The sequence below is a fragment of the Arachis hypogaea genome, chromosome 5, assembly GCF_003086295.3.
Source record: "Arachis hypogaea cultivar Tifrunner chromosome 5, arahy.Tifrunner.gnm2.J5K5, whole genome shotgun sequence".
Taxonomy (NCBI): Eukaryota; Viridiplantae; Streptophyta; class Magnoliopsida; order Fabales; family Fabaceae; genus Arachis; species Arachis hypogaea.
The window spans coordinates 72,144,684-72,162,655 of record NC_092040.1 but is presented as its reverse complement, the minus strand read 5'-3'; the positions used below and the strand labels follow the sequence as shown (position 1 = coordinate 72,162,655).

The 17,972-nt window shown below is 36.1% G+C and overlaps 1 protein-coding gene across 5 annotated transcripts; it reads right to left on the bottom strand.

Annotated features, from left to right (window-relative positions):
- Nucleotides 1-1,728: 1,728 nt before the first annotated feature.
- LOC112801660 (probable 6-phosphogluconolactonase 2) lies at nucleotides 1,729-7,667 on the bottom strand. Of its 5 annotated transcripts, none has more exons than XM_025844534.3 (4): nucleotides 7,285-7,667; nucleotides 6,459-6,653; nucleotides 6,240-6,375; nucleotides 1,729-2,641 (listed from the first exon to the last, which is right to left on the bottom strand). In XM_025844534.3, exons 2-4 carry the CDS (start codon nucleotides 6,629-6,631, stop codon nucleotides 2,150-2,152), a joined length of 801 nt encoding a protein of 266 aa, XP_025700319.1. In that variant the 5' UTR covers nucleotides 6,632-6,653; nucleotides 7,285-7,667; the 3' UTR covers nucleotides 1,729-2,149. The 5 variants fall into 5 exon arrangements, with proteins under 5 accessions (XP_025700319.1, XP_072093401.1, XP_072093399.1 ...); XM_072237300.1 differs by having other exon boundaries at nucleotides 6,459-6,610; nucleotides 7,285-7,403; XM_072237298.1 differs by having other exon boundaries at nucleotides 6,459-6,656; nucleotides 7,285-7,371.
- Between the last annotated feature and the right edge of the window lie 10,305 nt (nucleotides 7,668-17,972).

The following is a 17,972-nucleotide window of genomic DNA, read 5'->3' as shown; positions in this document are numbered from 1 at the left end:
TTGTAAACATAAGAATTAGCTTTAGGGAAGTGAGAAGATGGAAAATAATAAAATAGAATAATAGTTAATTTCAGTCAAATTAATGTGTCACACAGAGAATATTTATGGTTATTTAGGTTGCATTTGTTTATAAATGCAAAACATTAAGACAAAGACATTAAAAAATATAGAATCATAGTTGACAAACAAAATATAAAGATAGGCAAATTTCTATCTAACTTAAATAAGTTACATCTGTAATTAATTTTATCAATTTAAATATTTAGTTACAACATCGTGTTTATAACAAAAAGAAATTTGTATCTAAGTATATTTATCTGATAAAAAAAAGATTTAATTATTTTATTTTTAATATTATATAAATTAATTTGTTCTGTTAACAATTTTGATGCGAAATACATCTTTTAATGATTAACCACCCTTAACAGTTTGTTTTAGTAATTTCCTCTACTTATTTATCCCTTTCTTTTCTCTCCCCTTTGTTGGCTTTTAATTTCGCAATTGGAGAACAGAAAAATTCTAGAGAAACATCCTTAAAATGTATGCAACTAACGGTTGAAAATGAAAAATAAAAAGCCAACTTTTTAATGCATTTTCACATGCACTTATTTATATTGTCAACCAAACAATGATTCAAGAATGACTGAATGAGTGCTATTCATTTCTTGCATCTTTCCTGTTGTCTTCCCATTGCTAGTTGTTATAACATTCAGCATTTTGTATTAATCTTGTTATGAAACCACTCATCCCAGAAGTTGAACCTGATGGGAGAAGGCAACATTAATAGTTATATCTCTAACATTATCCTTCAAACAAAAGCTTCTTTTTGGGTTTGTTTGATTTTGCATAGGACTTCTTTTCTCTTTTATTTGCCTTATGCTATTTTTTCATTTTTGGAGTTCACCAAGAATCGAACTCTTGACCTTTCGAACATAGATCTCTGATACCATGAAAAGAGATTTGGTAGGTTCTTGTGAGAGAAAGAGAGAGAGAAGAGAGAGAGAGAGAGTATTCGAGAAGAGAGGATATTTGTGATTGAATACCCAATAATTTTTACACCAGAATTTGGTTTATATACAGCTGTGATAAGCTTCTCTTTTACAACAGACTTGACTTCACTCCCAGCGTGACACTACTCACTAACAGACTTTTAACTTGTCTAACTAACTCCAGCTTAACGCTTTTGACTATTACTTACTCTCTATACTTTCAAACCTTTTCAAGGAAACTCTATTCTACTAATCCTTGTCAAAATTTTGTATTTTCTCCTACCTCCTATAATTACTGTTTGGAAATTTTCTTATGATTTTTTTAAACTAAATTTATGCATCTTTGCTAAACGAAAAAAGGTTATGATCATGGCTAAACTGTATATAGTTCCACCATTTTTTATTTCCGAATTGAGCTTGTGTTATGGCTTTTGCTGTACGGATCAAGAGCAATCTTCACATATAATTTTGAATTTTTGATCCTCAAAATAAGAATACTCTTTAGCTATCTTCACATATAATTTTAGTATATTTCCAAATAACGTATGATTATCTGTATCCTATCCACCTCAATATAAAGCACGAACATAAGTAAAGGAATTAATGCTTATTTGGATTACTGGTATGGAATTTGTACATGATTTGCAAGCATCACAAGTGGTTTAAAATAATCAAAAGGAAGCTATGTGAAACATTGATGCTGCATGGTGCATCCACCAATTGCCAGAAAAACCAGAGGTTGCAATGTAAGGGAAATACACTTTCATTCTTCATTATCAAGTTAGTAACTATATATATTAAAAACAAAATTGCATAAATAAGAATCTGGGTGGGTGAAGGTGATGAACTCTTGGAACTAAAGATGAACCTGATTTTCTTTTCTAAGTTGCAAACAGTGAGACCATCATGGCCAACAATAACACAATGAGGAATTGCAAGGATAAAAAAGGGCTTTGGGATGATGCTCTTTACAACTTTTATTTAAAAAGAAAAAACTATACCACACAACTCCAAACACCTTCTGAAGAGAGACCAACACAAAGGGCCAAAAGAAAAAAAAAAAGGACTTTTATATCCACAAAAAAGAGAGAAAATATGCAGGATTCTATGGATAAACACTTTGTCACAAACAAACTTACACCTCTGCAAAGGGGTCCATCCTAACTGTTCAAGTCGGAATTTTTAAGCTTTGAGGCAGCCTGCTTATCCAAAAACCAGACCAGCTTCCCCATGGTCGGTTGGACCATTCTTGCCGGTATCAAGGAGCCATCAGGTCCAACTTCTTCTATTGCCAAGTGTAAGGCATCCGCTTTACCCTCACCTGTGACCACCACAGCTACATTGGATGCGGAATTGATAACAGGCAAGGTGAATGTGATTCTTTCAGGTGGGGGTTTGGGGGAGTCCGTAATGAAAGTTACCCATTCTTCCCTCTCATCAAGGGCCGGGTGATTTGGAAATAACGAGGCAATATGGCCGTCTGCCCCCAATCCGAGAAGAATGAGATCAAACTTGGGGCAGTCGTTAATCTCGGACACGCTGACCACATGGGTTTTCACTAACTGTCGGATGACAAACTCGTAATTGTCAGCTGCTTCTTCTGCTGACACAGAATCATTGATGGAATGAACATGACTGGGTACAATAGGGACCTGTCGGCATAACAGGCAGATGTCAAAGGAAGGATAAATCAATCGGAACTATACCATTTTGAATTTGTCAAACTCAACATTTAAATATCAAACAAGAAAAAAATCAAGTGATATATTCTAGCAGCAAGGAATCTATCCAGAAGCATCTCATGTAATTTATAGATGAACAAAAACCTATAAGGAACCAAAGAGACTGGCAGATTATTTTTACCAATAAATGACCCCAAAATTGGAAGCTAATTCATGGTTGCTAACGATTCAAATATACAAGGCAATTCAAATTATCCAATTATAACGTATATTCATCATTCAATTGACAGCCATCCATCAAAAAGTATCATAAAGCATAAAGAATAACTGAATCATCCAGCTATGAAAATTTTTCACTAGATCCCAGTTATATATATATATATAGGGATAAACACTCTATACTGCTATTTAACCTGAAACAAAAGAACAATTTTCTGGAATTTGCAATCTAATGACCAAACATGCAGAATGCATATAACTTCCTCTATCTCTCAGTATGTAATGACCATCAAGAGATGTCTCATGTCTGTCTATAAAGTCTAGATGCCTAGAAAGCTTCAATTCAAAGTGCCATCTCATCTAAAAAATATAACACACATCTCTCAATTTATAGGAGAATGCAAGAAACAAAAGTAAAATTAGGACATTAAATGAATTTCAGCAACTTATGGCACAAAGTAAATGTAAACTGGGGAATGATATACAAAAATGCAACTCAATTGTGCTTCCCCTTTCCGGGAATCATATTTGCTGTAATTTATCACACCAGAAGAGAAAACCCTATGTTGTAGGTTCACAAGCTTTTGCTTTTGGGAGCTCACAATGCTACTGAAGTACAACCTTCAAGCATAATTTTGATGTGGTACAGTTCTCAGCACTGCTAAGACCTTAACTCCCAGTCCTGAAAGCAGACTTGAAAACCAACATTTGTAACTTCTATCAACAGGAAATAGGGAAAAAAATTGGAATTGAAGGGAAAAATGCTGTGTCTGTGTAGTGAGAGCATAGAAAATTGTTGGATAAAATAAGCCTACAATTGGAAGTTTTCTTATGATGCAATCATAAATCTTGTTAGGACTGCGAGTCCCAAGAAAACAGCTATAACTTTGCAGGAACTTAATGTTTCTGAGAGTTAATAACCCTACACTTGAGAAAAGGATCTTCCAGTAGCTTTTGGTTTGGGTCCCATAAACCAAAGACTGGTTTATCAACTAACAATTATACTTGTCTTGTGGTCTCTACTTAAATCGTTAGGAAATCAAGTGATGCTTCAGAAACAATATTGAGAAGTTAGTCCCTGTTCATTTTCTGTTGATACTGACAATATGAACGAAAGCGTGCTTGCAGACAAAGGCTCTAACTGAGGAATTTTACTGTGTTTGCTGTCAATAGATTCAATAAGAATTTGAGCCTCCAATAGAACTCTATTAAAGTAAACAGAAACAACACAACAGCCAACAGAACTATAGGAATTCCTTGAATCAATTCTCTGAAAAGATTATCAAAAGCTCACCAATTCAGGTAAACAAAGAAGAAATGGAAGAAAGGGATATGGCCGGAATTAGGTAACAAGCTAGAGCACAGAGAGTGCTCTCAGCAGTCCAGATCTGAATCCTTTCCTGAAACTGAAAAATGTAAGGGCAAGTCAGAAATGCCACTCCTTCCTCCCTCCACTCAAAACTACTCTAGCGGAAATTAGCCTCAATCTTCCCAATGTTTTCCAACTAGTCTATTCCCAATCAAAAATGCTATTTGTAGTTTGTACAATAAAATTAGCCACCAAAGTTAGCCATCATTTGTGAACAAATACATATGTTAAGTCATTTTTAAGTGCATTTTGTATTTCAATGTGCATTCTACACTGTGGCTGATTTTAGTGTACACACCTAGCATGGTTGACTCCCAATACTACAGTCATTCCCATATAGTCTAAATTATAAAATGTGATCGTGGCTCCACTTCTCCCTGCCTCTGAAACATAAGTCCTTCCAATTCTTCTCTTGCAATTCAGCCTAAGACAGCCTGCCTAGGGAATTCCCATTCTTGTCAGTACCCGAATTCTCAACTGTTCCCCTTTGGAATTGGACTTGGCTCTCCCATCACTGAGACCACTTTAGCGCCTTCCCTTCCATGGAAAGCATCGCCAGTTTAACATGTTCCAGTCACACTACATTCACCTGGAAATACCTCTCCATCTTCAATTTAGGGCTGGCAACCCCCATATTTTCTCTTTCTTCTTTGTAAATTTTCTTCCTCCAATATTTGCTAAATCCCTTAATTGGCTTTCCTACCATTGACATCCTATCAGCTTCACCAGATTGTGGTTTATGAGGTAGTATTCCTTTTGCCTCATATGTACAAGTTGACTGGACAAGAAGATAAGAGAAAAGTCTGTTTATGAGGAAAACAAAACAGAAAGCTTAAGAAACAAGTGTCTAACACTACGACGAAACACACCAACTTAAGTCATTGATCTTAATCTTCTAGCATCCTAACTTCAACTTGAAAACAATTGATCAGACATCCATAAATCTCAGTTGGACACGCCCTAGTATTCAACTTGCCAAATACCAAGTCGAGGTGCAACTGAACTGTATTAATCTCCTAGTTCTGTGTTTTGCATAGCGCCAGTTAGCTCAGCCAGCTTTCTAGCACTTACAGCACCAAATATTACTAACTAAAAACTCCAAATCATTAAATGTTTATAATGGTACTTAAAAAGAACCAACAACAAAGGATCCCAGTGATTGTCGCTAGCCAATATCAATCTTTACAGGTAAGAGAATTTCCCCTGCTTATAAATAGGGGCCTAGCTTCTCCCTGCTTATAAAATTCACCTATACAAGCAGAATATATAGGAAAGACTACCGTACTAGTTTGAATACAATGATCACTATTCATAGATTAACCACCATCACCAGTGTGAAGAAAATTCACCATAACTTTACAGGTTACAACAGCCTAAAGTTACATGAACAAATACATATATGATGAACCCTGTGTCTCTTTCCCCGTGCCCTGACCACTAAAGGAAATGGAAATAAAAGTACAAAAAAGACATTAGAACTGGACTACTATGTCTGGATCAAAATTCTATGTCTTGAAAGGGTGAATACAAATATTACCTCTTGCAACCATTCAGCTTACAAATCAGAATAAATGCTAAATATCGATAAAGTAAATAGTAAAAGTGACATCGAGTTTACAAATTTTCATGATGCAGCCCTAAAAGTACTTTGCATTGACTGCAAAAGAAAAGGGAAATAAAAAGAAGGCACCTTAACAACAAGATACACATGACCATGACAATTTTGAGGAAGTTTTTTTTAAAACATGCTCAACACTAGAATATCTATTGAAAATAAAGCACTTTGTCTTCTAATCTGATGATATTGTTGCTTTTTTCTCTTATAGAGCAGCCAGGAAACAAGTCAAAACAGCAACGAACAGTTTAATACTCGAGAAATAAGTAAATTTATTACTCCAAATTATTCCAAGAGAAATTTGTTCTTCATGGGAAATAGATAAAGCAATGAGAAACAGGAGATGTTTGAATTGAGGCCAAAACCTTGGACAAAAGGCCATCCTTGGCAAGCTTATAATTGCTATCAGCATGGTTTCTCGCCACGACGCGCTCATCAGCCCAGAAGATATACCATTTCGACCAGTCCACTGTCTTGTTGTAAGGAACTTCGCAAAGTTTTCTGTCAGCAACCATAACTCTTAAATGATAATACTAATCATGAAAGCAAAAGAAGAACATATGGCAAAGATAAGATACAGATACCCCATTAAGCCAATGAGAGAACCACCAGATAAAGCAATGGCAAAGAATCCGCGCTCCTTCACTGACACATCTGATAATTCAGCAATATAGTCTGCCAAATCGGTCTTCAGCTCATCCATACTCTCATGAATCCTCAAATCCCCTCTGTCCTTCTGAACACCAGATAAAGCCATGTTTTCAAAGTGTCTAGGAGCTCTACTTTATACCAACAGGAATAAAAGGGTGAATAAGAAAACACAATTAAATAAATAAAAAGCAAAACAAAGTTAATCAAATATAGATTATCACATAATTTTAGTATTTTATTTAACTAAATCACTTAAATGTCAATCCGATAACAATTAATAATAATAATCATCATCATAATCATCAGCATCATCATCTATAAGCTAAGGCATTTATATGATTAAACCCTTAAAATTCAATTCAGCATGTTAAGTCTATAATCAGCAAAATGAGCTCATTTCAGCAAAAAGGTCTCATACATAACAGAAACTTCCAGAGATCGATGCCATAATAATAATAATAATAATAATAATAATAATAATAATAATAATAATAATAATAATAATAATAAATAAATAAATAAATAAATAAATAAATAAGGGGAACAAGCACACACTGAAAGACTGAAGAATAAATCCACGGAAAAACAGACCCGGATAATTCACGGTGTTTGCGTCACATATAATCTCAGCAGCATAATAAAAATAGTAGAAAAGAAGGTCAATGGTAGTCTCAGGAAGCTTGAGATTACTGAAACTGCATCACACAAAGGAATCGCCGATGCTTTTGAGAACCACATAGAAAGTAAGAAAATGCTTACCAAGAAAAACAGAAAGGGTGACACACAGAGAAGAAGAAACTGAATAACGTTGAAGATGGGTATTAGCACCAAGTGTTTATTTATAGTGTAATCAATATGCACTATTAACTCTTATTTATTTGCTAAACGTGCATAAAGGTAACAAAAAGTATAATTAGTTTGAGAAAGTATAGGGAGCAATGACCTAGGCGTACAATGTGTAGAATGAAGGTTTAGAAAGTATTAGAGATATGATTATTAGTGTTACATTATCCTATCAGGTTACGCTTTTGGAATGAGTGATTTTAGGACATGGTATTAGAGTTTCAGATCCGGAAGGTCAAGAGTTCGAACCTTGGTGAACCCAAAATTAGCTTTTTATAACATGAGATGTTTATTATCCCTGGTATCCGGATGGTTATTTTGGATAGTATAGGTGATGTTCATTTTATTCATAAACCAAAGATTTAGCCCACTGTACACATTGTACGTTTAGGCCATTGGCTCCCTAGCACTACTCAATTAGTTTAAATGGTAAATTACTTGTAATCTAATTAAGAAGCCTTGGGATTAAATTTTGAAAAAAAGCAAAGAAGAATATTTCTGTGAGTTGTTTTTTTTTTTTTTGAAAATAAATAGCTCAACACAATATATTGGAGTAGTCAAACAGAAAATAAATTAACCAAAATAAAAGAAACACAAGACATGAAAAGAAGCCCCTTGTTATCTCCGGCATGGCCATCAATAACTAAAGGGGTCCACACCTCTCCATTCATTGTAACTCAACACAGTCATGTGAGTGCTTTCTTCAACACCTTTGCTTGTATTCTGAAAAATCCTTCTATTCCTTTCCAACCAGATGTTCGAAACAATCGCACAGAAGCATCTCAAACGTTGCTCTCTATCCTCCCTCCTCTTTGGCCCCTCTATCCAACACAAAAAATGTTCTCTCATGGAACCTGAAATAGACCATTGTTGGCCAATCATGGATAACCAAGCATTCCACACCTACCAGGCAAATTCACAGCATAGAAACAAGTGGTGCACATGTTCCACATCTTTATTACATAATACATAGATTTTATCTTCCTGGTTGATGATCCCTAGCCGGCTTAACTGTGCTTTTGTATTCACCTTGCCTATCAGGACAAATCAGGGAAAAAGCTCTACTCTAAGTGGAACTAACCCTTTCCAGATGGTCTTTGCGAAGCTGTAGCTTGTCACCTCCTTTGGAAGTATCGCCTCCTGCAAAACCTGAACAAATGAGTTAGTTGAATAAACTCCTTGTCTATCATATTTCCACACCACCCTGTCCTCTCTGTTATGTACTAGTTTGATAGGGCTCAATGTCTCATGTAATTGACCCAGTAGCCCCCAACTCCCATTGAAAGAGCTCTCTCCTCCATTGGAAGTTCCAAATCCATTCTAACCCGTCCCAAAACCCACAATCCCCTATAACCGATCCACATTGGTTTGAAACAGAGAAGAGTTTGGGAAACTGCTCTTTTAGAGGCCCATCAAGCAACCATATATCCTCCCAAAATCGTGTACGCCGCCCATCACCAATCTCCATAGTCAAGCCTGTAACCATCTTATCCCTTATATGGTTATTCTGTATTTGTAACTGGCAGATATCCTTCCACGGTCCTCCTCTTGTAGGTAGCATCTGTGTTGACACCAGCTCATTGGGATTCAAATTATAGCAGGAACAAACCACCTTCTTCCACAGCGGGCAATCCTCCTTAGCGAACCGCCACTACCACTTAAACAACATAGCTGTATTACGGATCATAGGGGCCTGCACCACTTCCTATCTTACTAATGCTATTCCATTACTACCATCATCCTTACTCCACAGGAACCTTCTTTGTAGGGAAATCAATTTTGCAGCCACCGCTCTTGGCATCTTGAACAAACTCAGATAATACACAAGCAAACTTTTTAAGACTGATTTAATTAGAACCAACTTCCTAGCTTTATTCAGAACTTTAGCTTTCCACAAACTCAGCTTCTCTTCCACTTTGTATATTATAGGCTTCCAGGTCTTCACCAACCTCAGATTTGCACCCAAGGGAATACCCAGATATTTGACTGGTAAGACTCATTCTTACACCCCAACAACTGGCACATATTTTGGATCCACTGTTCGTCACAATTTATCGGACTCAAGCTCGACTTGTCAAAATTAATATTGAACCCTGACATCAACTCAAAGTATCTCAGTAGCCTCTTGTAATTCTTGATAGTTTCCTCCTCTGGCGAACAGAACAGAATTGTGTCATCAGCAAACTGAAGATGTGACAGCGGTATACTATCTCTCCCAATCAACAATGGTGATATTCGTCCATTCCTGACTGCCTCTCCCACCATTCGATGTAGGACATCCACAACCAGTACAAATAAGAACGGAGAGAGCGGGTCACCTTGTCCCAGGCCTCTTTCCATCTTGAACGGCTTGGATGGAGACCCATTTATCAAGAGCGACATAGATGCAGTGGTCACACACTCCATAACCCACGATGTCCATTTCTGGCCAAACCCCATCTTTTGTAAGACAATCTCCACAAAGCTCCACTTGAATCTAACATATGCTTTTTGGAAATCTAGCTTGATTATTGCTGCCTCCTTTTTTCTCACTTTAAGCCAGTTTACCGTTTCACATTCAATGAGTGCTCTATCATGTAGTTTTCGGCCCTTTACAAATGCACTCTGAGTTTTTCCCACTAATACTGGCATCACTAATCGCATCCTCCTAACCAAAACCTTAGAGATAACCTTGTAAATGCACCCAACCATACTGATAGGATGCAGATCTTTAATCTCTCTTACCCTAATGAACTTAGGTGCCAACGCCACCCAAGTGATGTTGCAATCTGACGGCAGCCTTGACGACTGAAAGAATCCCATCACTGCAACCATGAATTCTGACCCAATCTCACTCCAACACCTCTTAATAAAATTCATGTTGTACCCATCATAACCTGGTGCCTTAGAAGACTCACAATCCCACACAACTTCTCTGATCTCATCAGCTGTTAGCAACGCCTCTAAATTTACAGAGTCTTCCTGCTCTATCCTACTCACCAGACCATCTCTGAAGGCCATCATAGGAGAATTATCCCGATGATATAAATCATTGTAGTATTCCTTGATAGCAAGTTTTATTCTGGCTTGATTCCTGACCAGCCTGCCATTGATTGAAAGTGTGTCAATCCTATTATTCCTCCTTCTTGCTGAAGCTATGTTGTGAAAGTATCTTGTATTTTTGTCCATCTCATTTGCTTGCCGAGACCGAGACATCTGTTTCCAATAGATTTCCTTTCTGACATACCACCTCTCACAGTAGGTAACCAGGGCCTTCCTTCTAGCATCCATCGTTCCATCATACACCCCATTACTTACCAGGTCATCATTCTTCTTAATTTCTTCCTCAAACTTCGTAATCTTCTTGTCCATATCCCCAAAATTAGCTTTATGCCAATTCCTTAATGGAATCGTCAGAGCCTTCAACTTGTCTGTGAACTGCATCTCCCCTAAACCTCTCCACTCCTCCTTCACCAAGTTGAGAAAGCCTTCATGAGTAAACCATGAATCTAGACTCCAGAACGGCCTTGGACACCCCCTCTGCTTCATGTATTCTAACATTAAAGGACGGTGATCTGATAAACCCCTTGGTCTACCGCGTATCCTAGTCTCGGGAAACTCTTCTAACCACTCCACGCTAACCAAAGCTCTATCTATACGACAGCAAGAACGTCTTCGAAACCATGTGAACTTGCGATCTGTGAGCGGCAGATCCACTAGATCCATATCCTGTAACCAACTCTTGAATTCTTCCGCCGATCTAGGTAGTTAATCAGTACCTTACTTTTCATCCACATGCACTATTCCATTAAAGTCTCCTATATAGCAACTAGGGACCTGACATAACCCAGCCATGTAACTCAGCTCTTTCCACATCTGAAGCTTCACCTCCCAATTATGTGCACCATAGACCAAGAAAATAGCACAATTGAAATTATTCTTTACCAAGACCCCTTCAACACACAACCATCTCTCCCCCTTATAACAATTATTCATTTTAAATACAGATTCATCCCACATTAGCAAGAGTCCACCCGTTGCACCATCAGAGCCTACAAAATCCCACCCTGCACCCTCTCGACCCCAAATTCTTGCAACATCAAATCTGGTCACTACTTGCTTTTTGGTCTCAATCAACCCCAGCATGTCTAATCTATTTTTTTCCTTTAATTCTTTCACCATTCTTATCTTACCATCACTCCTTAACTCCCTAACATTCCAAGAGTTAAAAATCATTTAAAATTCTTTTGACACACCTGTTTTTATGTTTGGGTCTGCACCGTCTCAGTTTTTCGTTTTGCTTTGCCAGTTTTCTTTTGCTGTGAGTTGTATATAATGATATATTTTACGTAGTCTTAATATTTAAAATGGTTTGGTTTTTGAAATTTGACTCCCGATCTAATTTAGTCCTCTAATTTTTAATTGAACTAAATTGTATCTTAAAATTTTAAGGCATGACTCAAGTGGTCTTTCCCTCTATTTTCATCACCGAAAAAATAATGTGACACGATTGAACGATGTCATTTTGCTATTCGAGCCTAAACTATGTCGTTTTACTGTTCTTTCATTACACAAACGGTCTCTCCTCTTCAATTTCATCCCTAAATCTCCTGTGCTTTCTCTCTAACCTTGTTACACAAACCTCAAGTAATCATTCTTCTTCTTCCTCCTCTTCAATATTTAATTTTTTTTGTTGTCTGAAAAGGAAACTAAAAGCAGAAAAAAATCCTTTTAGAAAGAGCAAAACTCAATTTGCCATATTCATATAAAAGCAACAACTCAATTCACCATAATCATATAAAAATAACAACAAATCAACATATTATAATCTAATCATTGAAACAAAAAAAATCAAAAAACATACTTGATAATGTGAAGGCAGAATGCGGGAGAAGAAAGGGAGACCAAGCACAGTGATACAAAGGCTGGTAAGTGGGAGGCAGCAGCGACGCGAGCAACAATGCGAGCCTTGTCGAATGAGGACACGGCGACGATGATGAAAGACACACAGTGGCACAGGAGTAAGGAGACGCGACATGTAACGATCTAATTTCTAACATGTCATGATCACACTAGAAACTAAGCGTCACTAACTTATCTTACTTATTATCTAATATTTATTATATGAGCTTGTTTCGTTATTAGAGCGTGGTTATTTTGCCGAAAATTTTTTTTCTTGAAAACATTCGGTTTGGTAAGCAAAAATATTCAAAGATAAAATCACAAATAAAACAGAATCTGAACTTTCATGTACAAACATTAAATGTTGATTAACATCATTAGGAGTAGCTAGCTATTAACTATTTACTTATATATATGACATCCCCTAGTCCCTCTAAACTACAAAGGCAAGGGAAAAAAACACTCTAGGTCTTCAAAACCCGGGCTAAGCTAAACGTCATCAAAATGCATGATATCATCCATCACCCTTCCGCACAATGATACATTATTACTCGGCCGCCGGTGCTCCATATGAAGGGAGAAGGAAAGGGGATAAAAACTTAGGGGTTCTTAGTAAGGTTGGAGTTGTTAGTTAAGTTCATTAATTCTTTATTATTACCAAATAACCGTACTTGAACATAAAAACAAGAAATAGTAGATAAATAAAAATATAGAAAAATAGTAAACAAACAAAAAATACAGAATATAGAATACAACAAAAAAAGCACATGCACGTACAAAATATACATCAAGGAATATATGTGGCAAACAAGTATGATGTATGTCTGTCTTATGCATGCCATAAACTCACGTATTCGTTTACACCCTATAACCCGACATTACTTGTGCACAAGTCTCAAATATGGCTTTTCAGTTGCATCAGTTTCATACAAGTTATATGACTGAAGTCACATCAGGTTACTTTTAATCATTTTTCAATAGATATGCGTACCCTGGATAGTAGTTCTTAGTCTGTGGGCATCCCTACTATACAATCGGCACCAAGGCCTGATGAACATTTACCTTTCAGTTTTTCTTTTCTAAAAATCCTTTTCAATTCTTTCTCTGTTCCTTTTTCGTTAATCATTTCATTCAATTTTCAGTTCTCATTACTATAACTCCTTTTAGTTTCTCTTTTTCTGTTATTCTTTTCTCTCAATTACATTCTTCGATATCCATTTTTCTGTCCTTTATTCTCATTTGTTATTATTCTTTCTCTATTTTCTATTATAATTTTAATCAATCTTTCTCTCCTACACTTGCCTAACTTAGGTCTTTTAGGGCTTAGCCCACTTTTGATATTCTTGTTTCATTTTTCTCTTGTATTAATGTCTTCCCTTGATATTCCTAATCTTTCTTTAGTACTATAACCAATTATAGACCTCTTCTCAAGCTTTTTTCTAAATGTTTTATGAAGAAGTCCCTAGAGTTTAAACTAGTAAATTATCTTTCTACGTCTGTTATTATAATTACTGTTATATTCTTAAATTTTATGGCACTTACCTCAATCTTTACTTACTTTTTTTTTACATTTTTTTCATTTCTAAATATTACCCTTACATCTTACGTGTAATCTCAAAATTTTAATTAGTTATAATTTAGTTCATAAACTTTACTTAATTATGCTTTAACTATCCAATTTTTTCTACTAATTACACTAACTCTTTTGCATTTAAATTAGTCACATTTTAATTCTACTAAAAAATATATTCTTCTCTTATTATTAAAAAAATTTCAAGGCGTGAATCAATTTGACCCCTCTGTCCGTTTATGTCACTGAAAAGATGACTTGGGATGATTAAACGACATCATTTTAGTTCCTTTGGTACACATACTGAACCCTTTCATCTTCCTCTTTTTAATTTGATCGGAAAACCCTCTCTTTCTCTCTCTTTCACCACCGTTCACTATCATCACTCTTCTTATAAGAACCGTATTAACTCCTTTAATAAAATAATAATTTAGTTGCCCAAAATAGGTTTAAAAATATAGAGGTGTTTTTTTTAAATAAAAATGTGAAATTTGAATTCAATGAATTTTTCTTAGTGGAAAAATGAATCTTTTGCAAAAACTTTTTTAAAAATGCATACCAATGCTTAAGCTGGTAGTACCGGCAGTACTGGCTCTAGTTTGTTCGGTACTACGTATTGAGAAAAATAAGGCTATGAAAATTGAATTTATTATTTTGAAAGGACAAAAATAATTTTGAATTGAAAACCGGACACTAATTCTAAAGGTTTTGGCCAAAAGTTGGGCCAAACGGACCTAAAACGCAAACAAATTGGATTGGGTCCAAGTTGGGCTCAAGTCCAACATATATAAGCACAACTAATGATCATTTCAGCTTATTTCTAGCCCTAAAACAAGATAGGGGCGCGGTTCATTGTGAAGAGAGAAGAGAAGAGAAGTTACTATTTATCTCCTCCTTCATTTGGCCATAACTTGAGCTATGAAAATCCGATTGACGAGCCATTTAGGGCCACGTGAAGCTCTCGTTGAGCTCTTCATTTATAGCTAGAAAAAGTGGTAAGATTTTCTAAATCCATTCTCCATTTTCTATCCCTAATAGTTTTGCATTTTTTGTTCTAGTTCTTGAGTAGATTTTGTGATCTTGTTTGTTTAGGGGTGATCTAGTATTGGAATATTATTAGGTTTTATCCCTAATATCATTGGGTAAGGTATGTATCTTCTATCTATTGTGGTTTCATATTTTGGGTTAGCCCTAGTGATATTTTTTCATGTTATATAATGTTAGATTGGGGATAGGATTGAATTAGTTGTTGATAATTGTTGGATTGATGATGTATGATGATTTTGATGAATATGATATTTTTGATGAATTATGAATGGAATTGTTGATGTTGGGTAATGAATATAAATGATTAAATGGGTATTGATCATGTGGATGATAATTGTGATATATGATGGTGATGCTATGGTAGTGATGTGATGATGTTGTAAATTGATGAAGGATGTATATGAGGAATTAGATTGTATAATTTGTTGGTATAGAAATATTGAATTGGGATTATGGATTTGTGTTGAATTATAGTGGAAAGATTGATTGAAATAGGTGTGAAAGTGATGGAAGTACAATAGAATGGTAAAGTATAGTATGTGGTAGTATTTTGTGATGAAATTGAGTATGTTTTAGTTTGGTTTGGTTTGGAATTTGGAAACTAGAGAACTTTGATATTTTTGTGTAAAATTTGATTTTTTGTGAACTTTGATAGATCATAACTTGAGCCCCAGACATTGAAATTGAATGATTTTTATTTTGAATTTAAGATGATTTTAAGAGCTTTAAAAATGATATAAAATTTGAAGAAAATGAAGTATTGTAGAGGAAGTTATGAGCGTTTGAAGTTTGGTATAAAAATTTTATTTCTGTAGCTTTAAAATTTTTTGAAGTTTATTACAGCATATGGACACTCATTTTTTTTAATGTGTGCGTATGCACGGCAGGGGGTGTACGTACAAGGGTTCTGTAGCTTTCCAAACTTCTTTAACTTCTTATTAAGGCTTGTGGCTAGTAATTAGGCCCTAAGACTAGTATGTATGGGTTTATGATTTGAGATTAGTAAATTTATGTGAGTTTAGAAGAGGGTGACTTAAGCCTGGTATGTCAGTTGGATGGAATTGTCTTTTGAGCTGATGGGAGCAGGGTGGATAATGAACTTGTGATGTTGAGGATGGATGATGAGTTTAAAGCTTGGAAATGAATGATTATGGCTAATGAGATTGAGTATGTGATTTTGATGTACTTTGCTCTCCATCCTAGGGGCTGTGGCAGTCTCCTGCCTATGTTCAGATGTGAGGACTGTGGCAGTCTCCCACTCACGTGACATGCATTGATTTGGTAAGTCACTATGCTCCTCGGGCAAGGGTTGTGGTAGTGTCCCACTTGTCGAGGTAGCGGTGCCGGCATAAGGTCTATAACAGTCTCCCATTTACGTTGAGATGTAAGGGTTGAAGCTGGGCTTCCCACTCACATTTTCTCTCTGGTTGCAAGGTGGTAGGGCACTATCCCACGGAATCATACGGCATCCAGAGGAAGGTGGTAGGACACTCTCCCTCGGAATGTTACCCTCTGATGGAGAAGGTAGTAGGGCACTCATCCCTCGAAATTATTCCTCCAGAGTATGCACAGTAGAGATACTAATCCGAGAGTTACCGACTGGATTTTGCGATAGGATTGGCATTATAACCGATAAGTGATATCACGACCAATAGAACAGGCATTCATCATATGCATTTTCTATCTGTTTGGATGCTTTGACAAAATGTGTTATGCCTAACTGAATTCACATGCTTATCTGCTATTTGCCTTAATTGCTGTATATGTATATTACATGTGATTTACTTGTTTGCATTATTTGTATCTGCTAGGATTTAGGAGACCCGGTGGGCGGTGGTGATGGGATCGCACGGAGGGTAGGTTGGCGAAGGCTGTGGGACAGCAGTGATTAGTTTATTTAGAAATCCTCTAAGTTAGAATACCCTAATTATGGTTTATATTTTATATTTTGTTAAGCTTGAATATTTGTGTCGATGTGAAGTTCTAGGATTGCCTTTGGCGTCCCGAAACCTTACATCTTATATATTGGACACAGTTACCATACTGAAAACCTTCGGTTCTCATTCCATATGTCGTTGTTGGTTTTTCAGATGCAGGTCGTAACTCACCTTGGTGAGTTGCAAGATGGTGACAGAGGGGAGGATCTTATACTCTCTTTTATATTTTGATTATTTTGTTGTAGTACTTTCTTTGACCTTTTTATCTTAGAGGCTTGATTTGAGAGATAAGTTGTATAAGCTGTGTTAAACTTCCAAAACTCTTTTGTATTTTAGTTTGACTAGCCGGTCTAAACTCCGCAGGCTGTTACTAGTCCTTTTTTTGGTATATCATACTTCTACACACACACACACACACACACACACACACATATGTATATCTTTTTAATTTAATTATTACCTTGTGTATCATGGAGCTATCTACAAGGTTTCATATATATATTATGTATATATCTTGTCCGTGCATACGCTTTTAGTCAATCGTGTGAATTCTTCGCGTTTTGTAATTCCGCTTTATGCGACTTTGTGCTTTATTCGTTTATCGGGTTTCTAGTTATATAAATTCTTGGATATATATTATATATTATAAGCTTTAGAACTGTCGTGGCACTTTGTTATCCTTTGTTTTATAGCTAGAGGTAAGGTTTAGGGTAACGGGGTGTTACACCTCTCGCCAAATCCACCATATTGTGTGCTCACGAGTCACATCTCGCCTCTCCTCCGTCTCGCCTCCCGCTCACTCTCTCACACAGTCACATGCACAAAGTTGCCACTGCCCACTGCACGGTTGCTTCCACATCACTGTCTCCTCTGTGTCTCTTCCCGGCTCCTGTGCATCTCTAGCACTGTGTCGTTGCCTCCATCTGTGGCTTGCCTTCACTGTGTCATCGTGTAATAACCCATATTTTCAACAACAGATTTCTTAAGCTCCATACGTTAGGATTCGCAAAATCCGAGTGACGCGGTTAAATTTAGCTTGACGAGCTGATTTTGAATATGCATAAAAATAAATAATAACAATTTATGGTAATAATAATATTTTATTTAATAATAATACTTTTAGATAATAATATTTTAGCATATTAATATTTTATTATAATGATATTTTG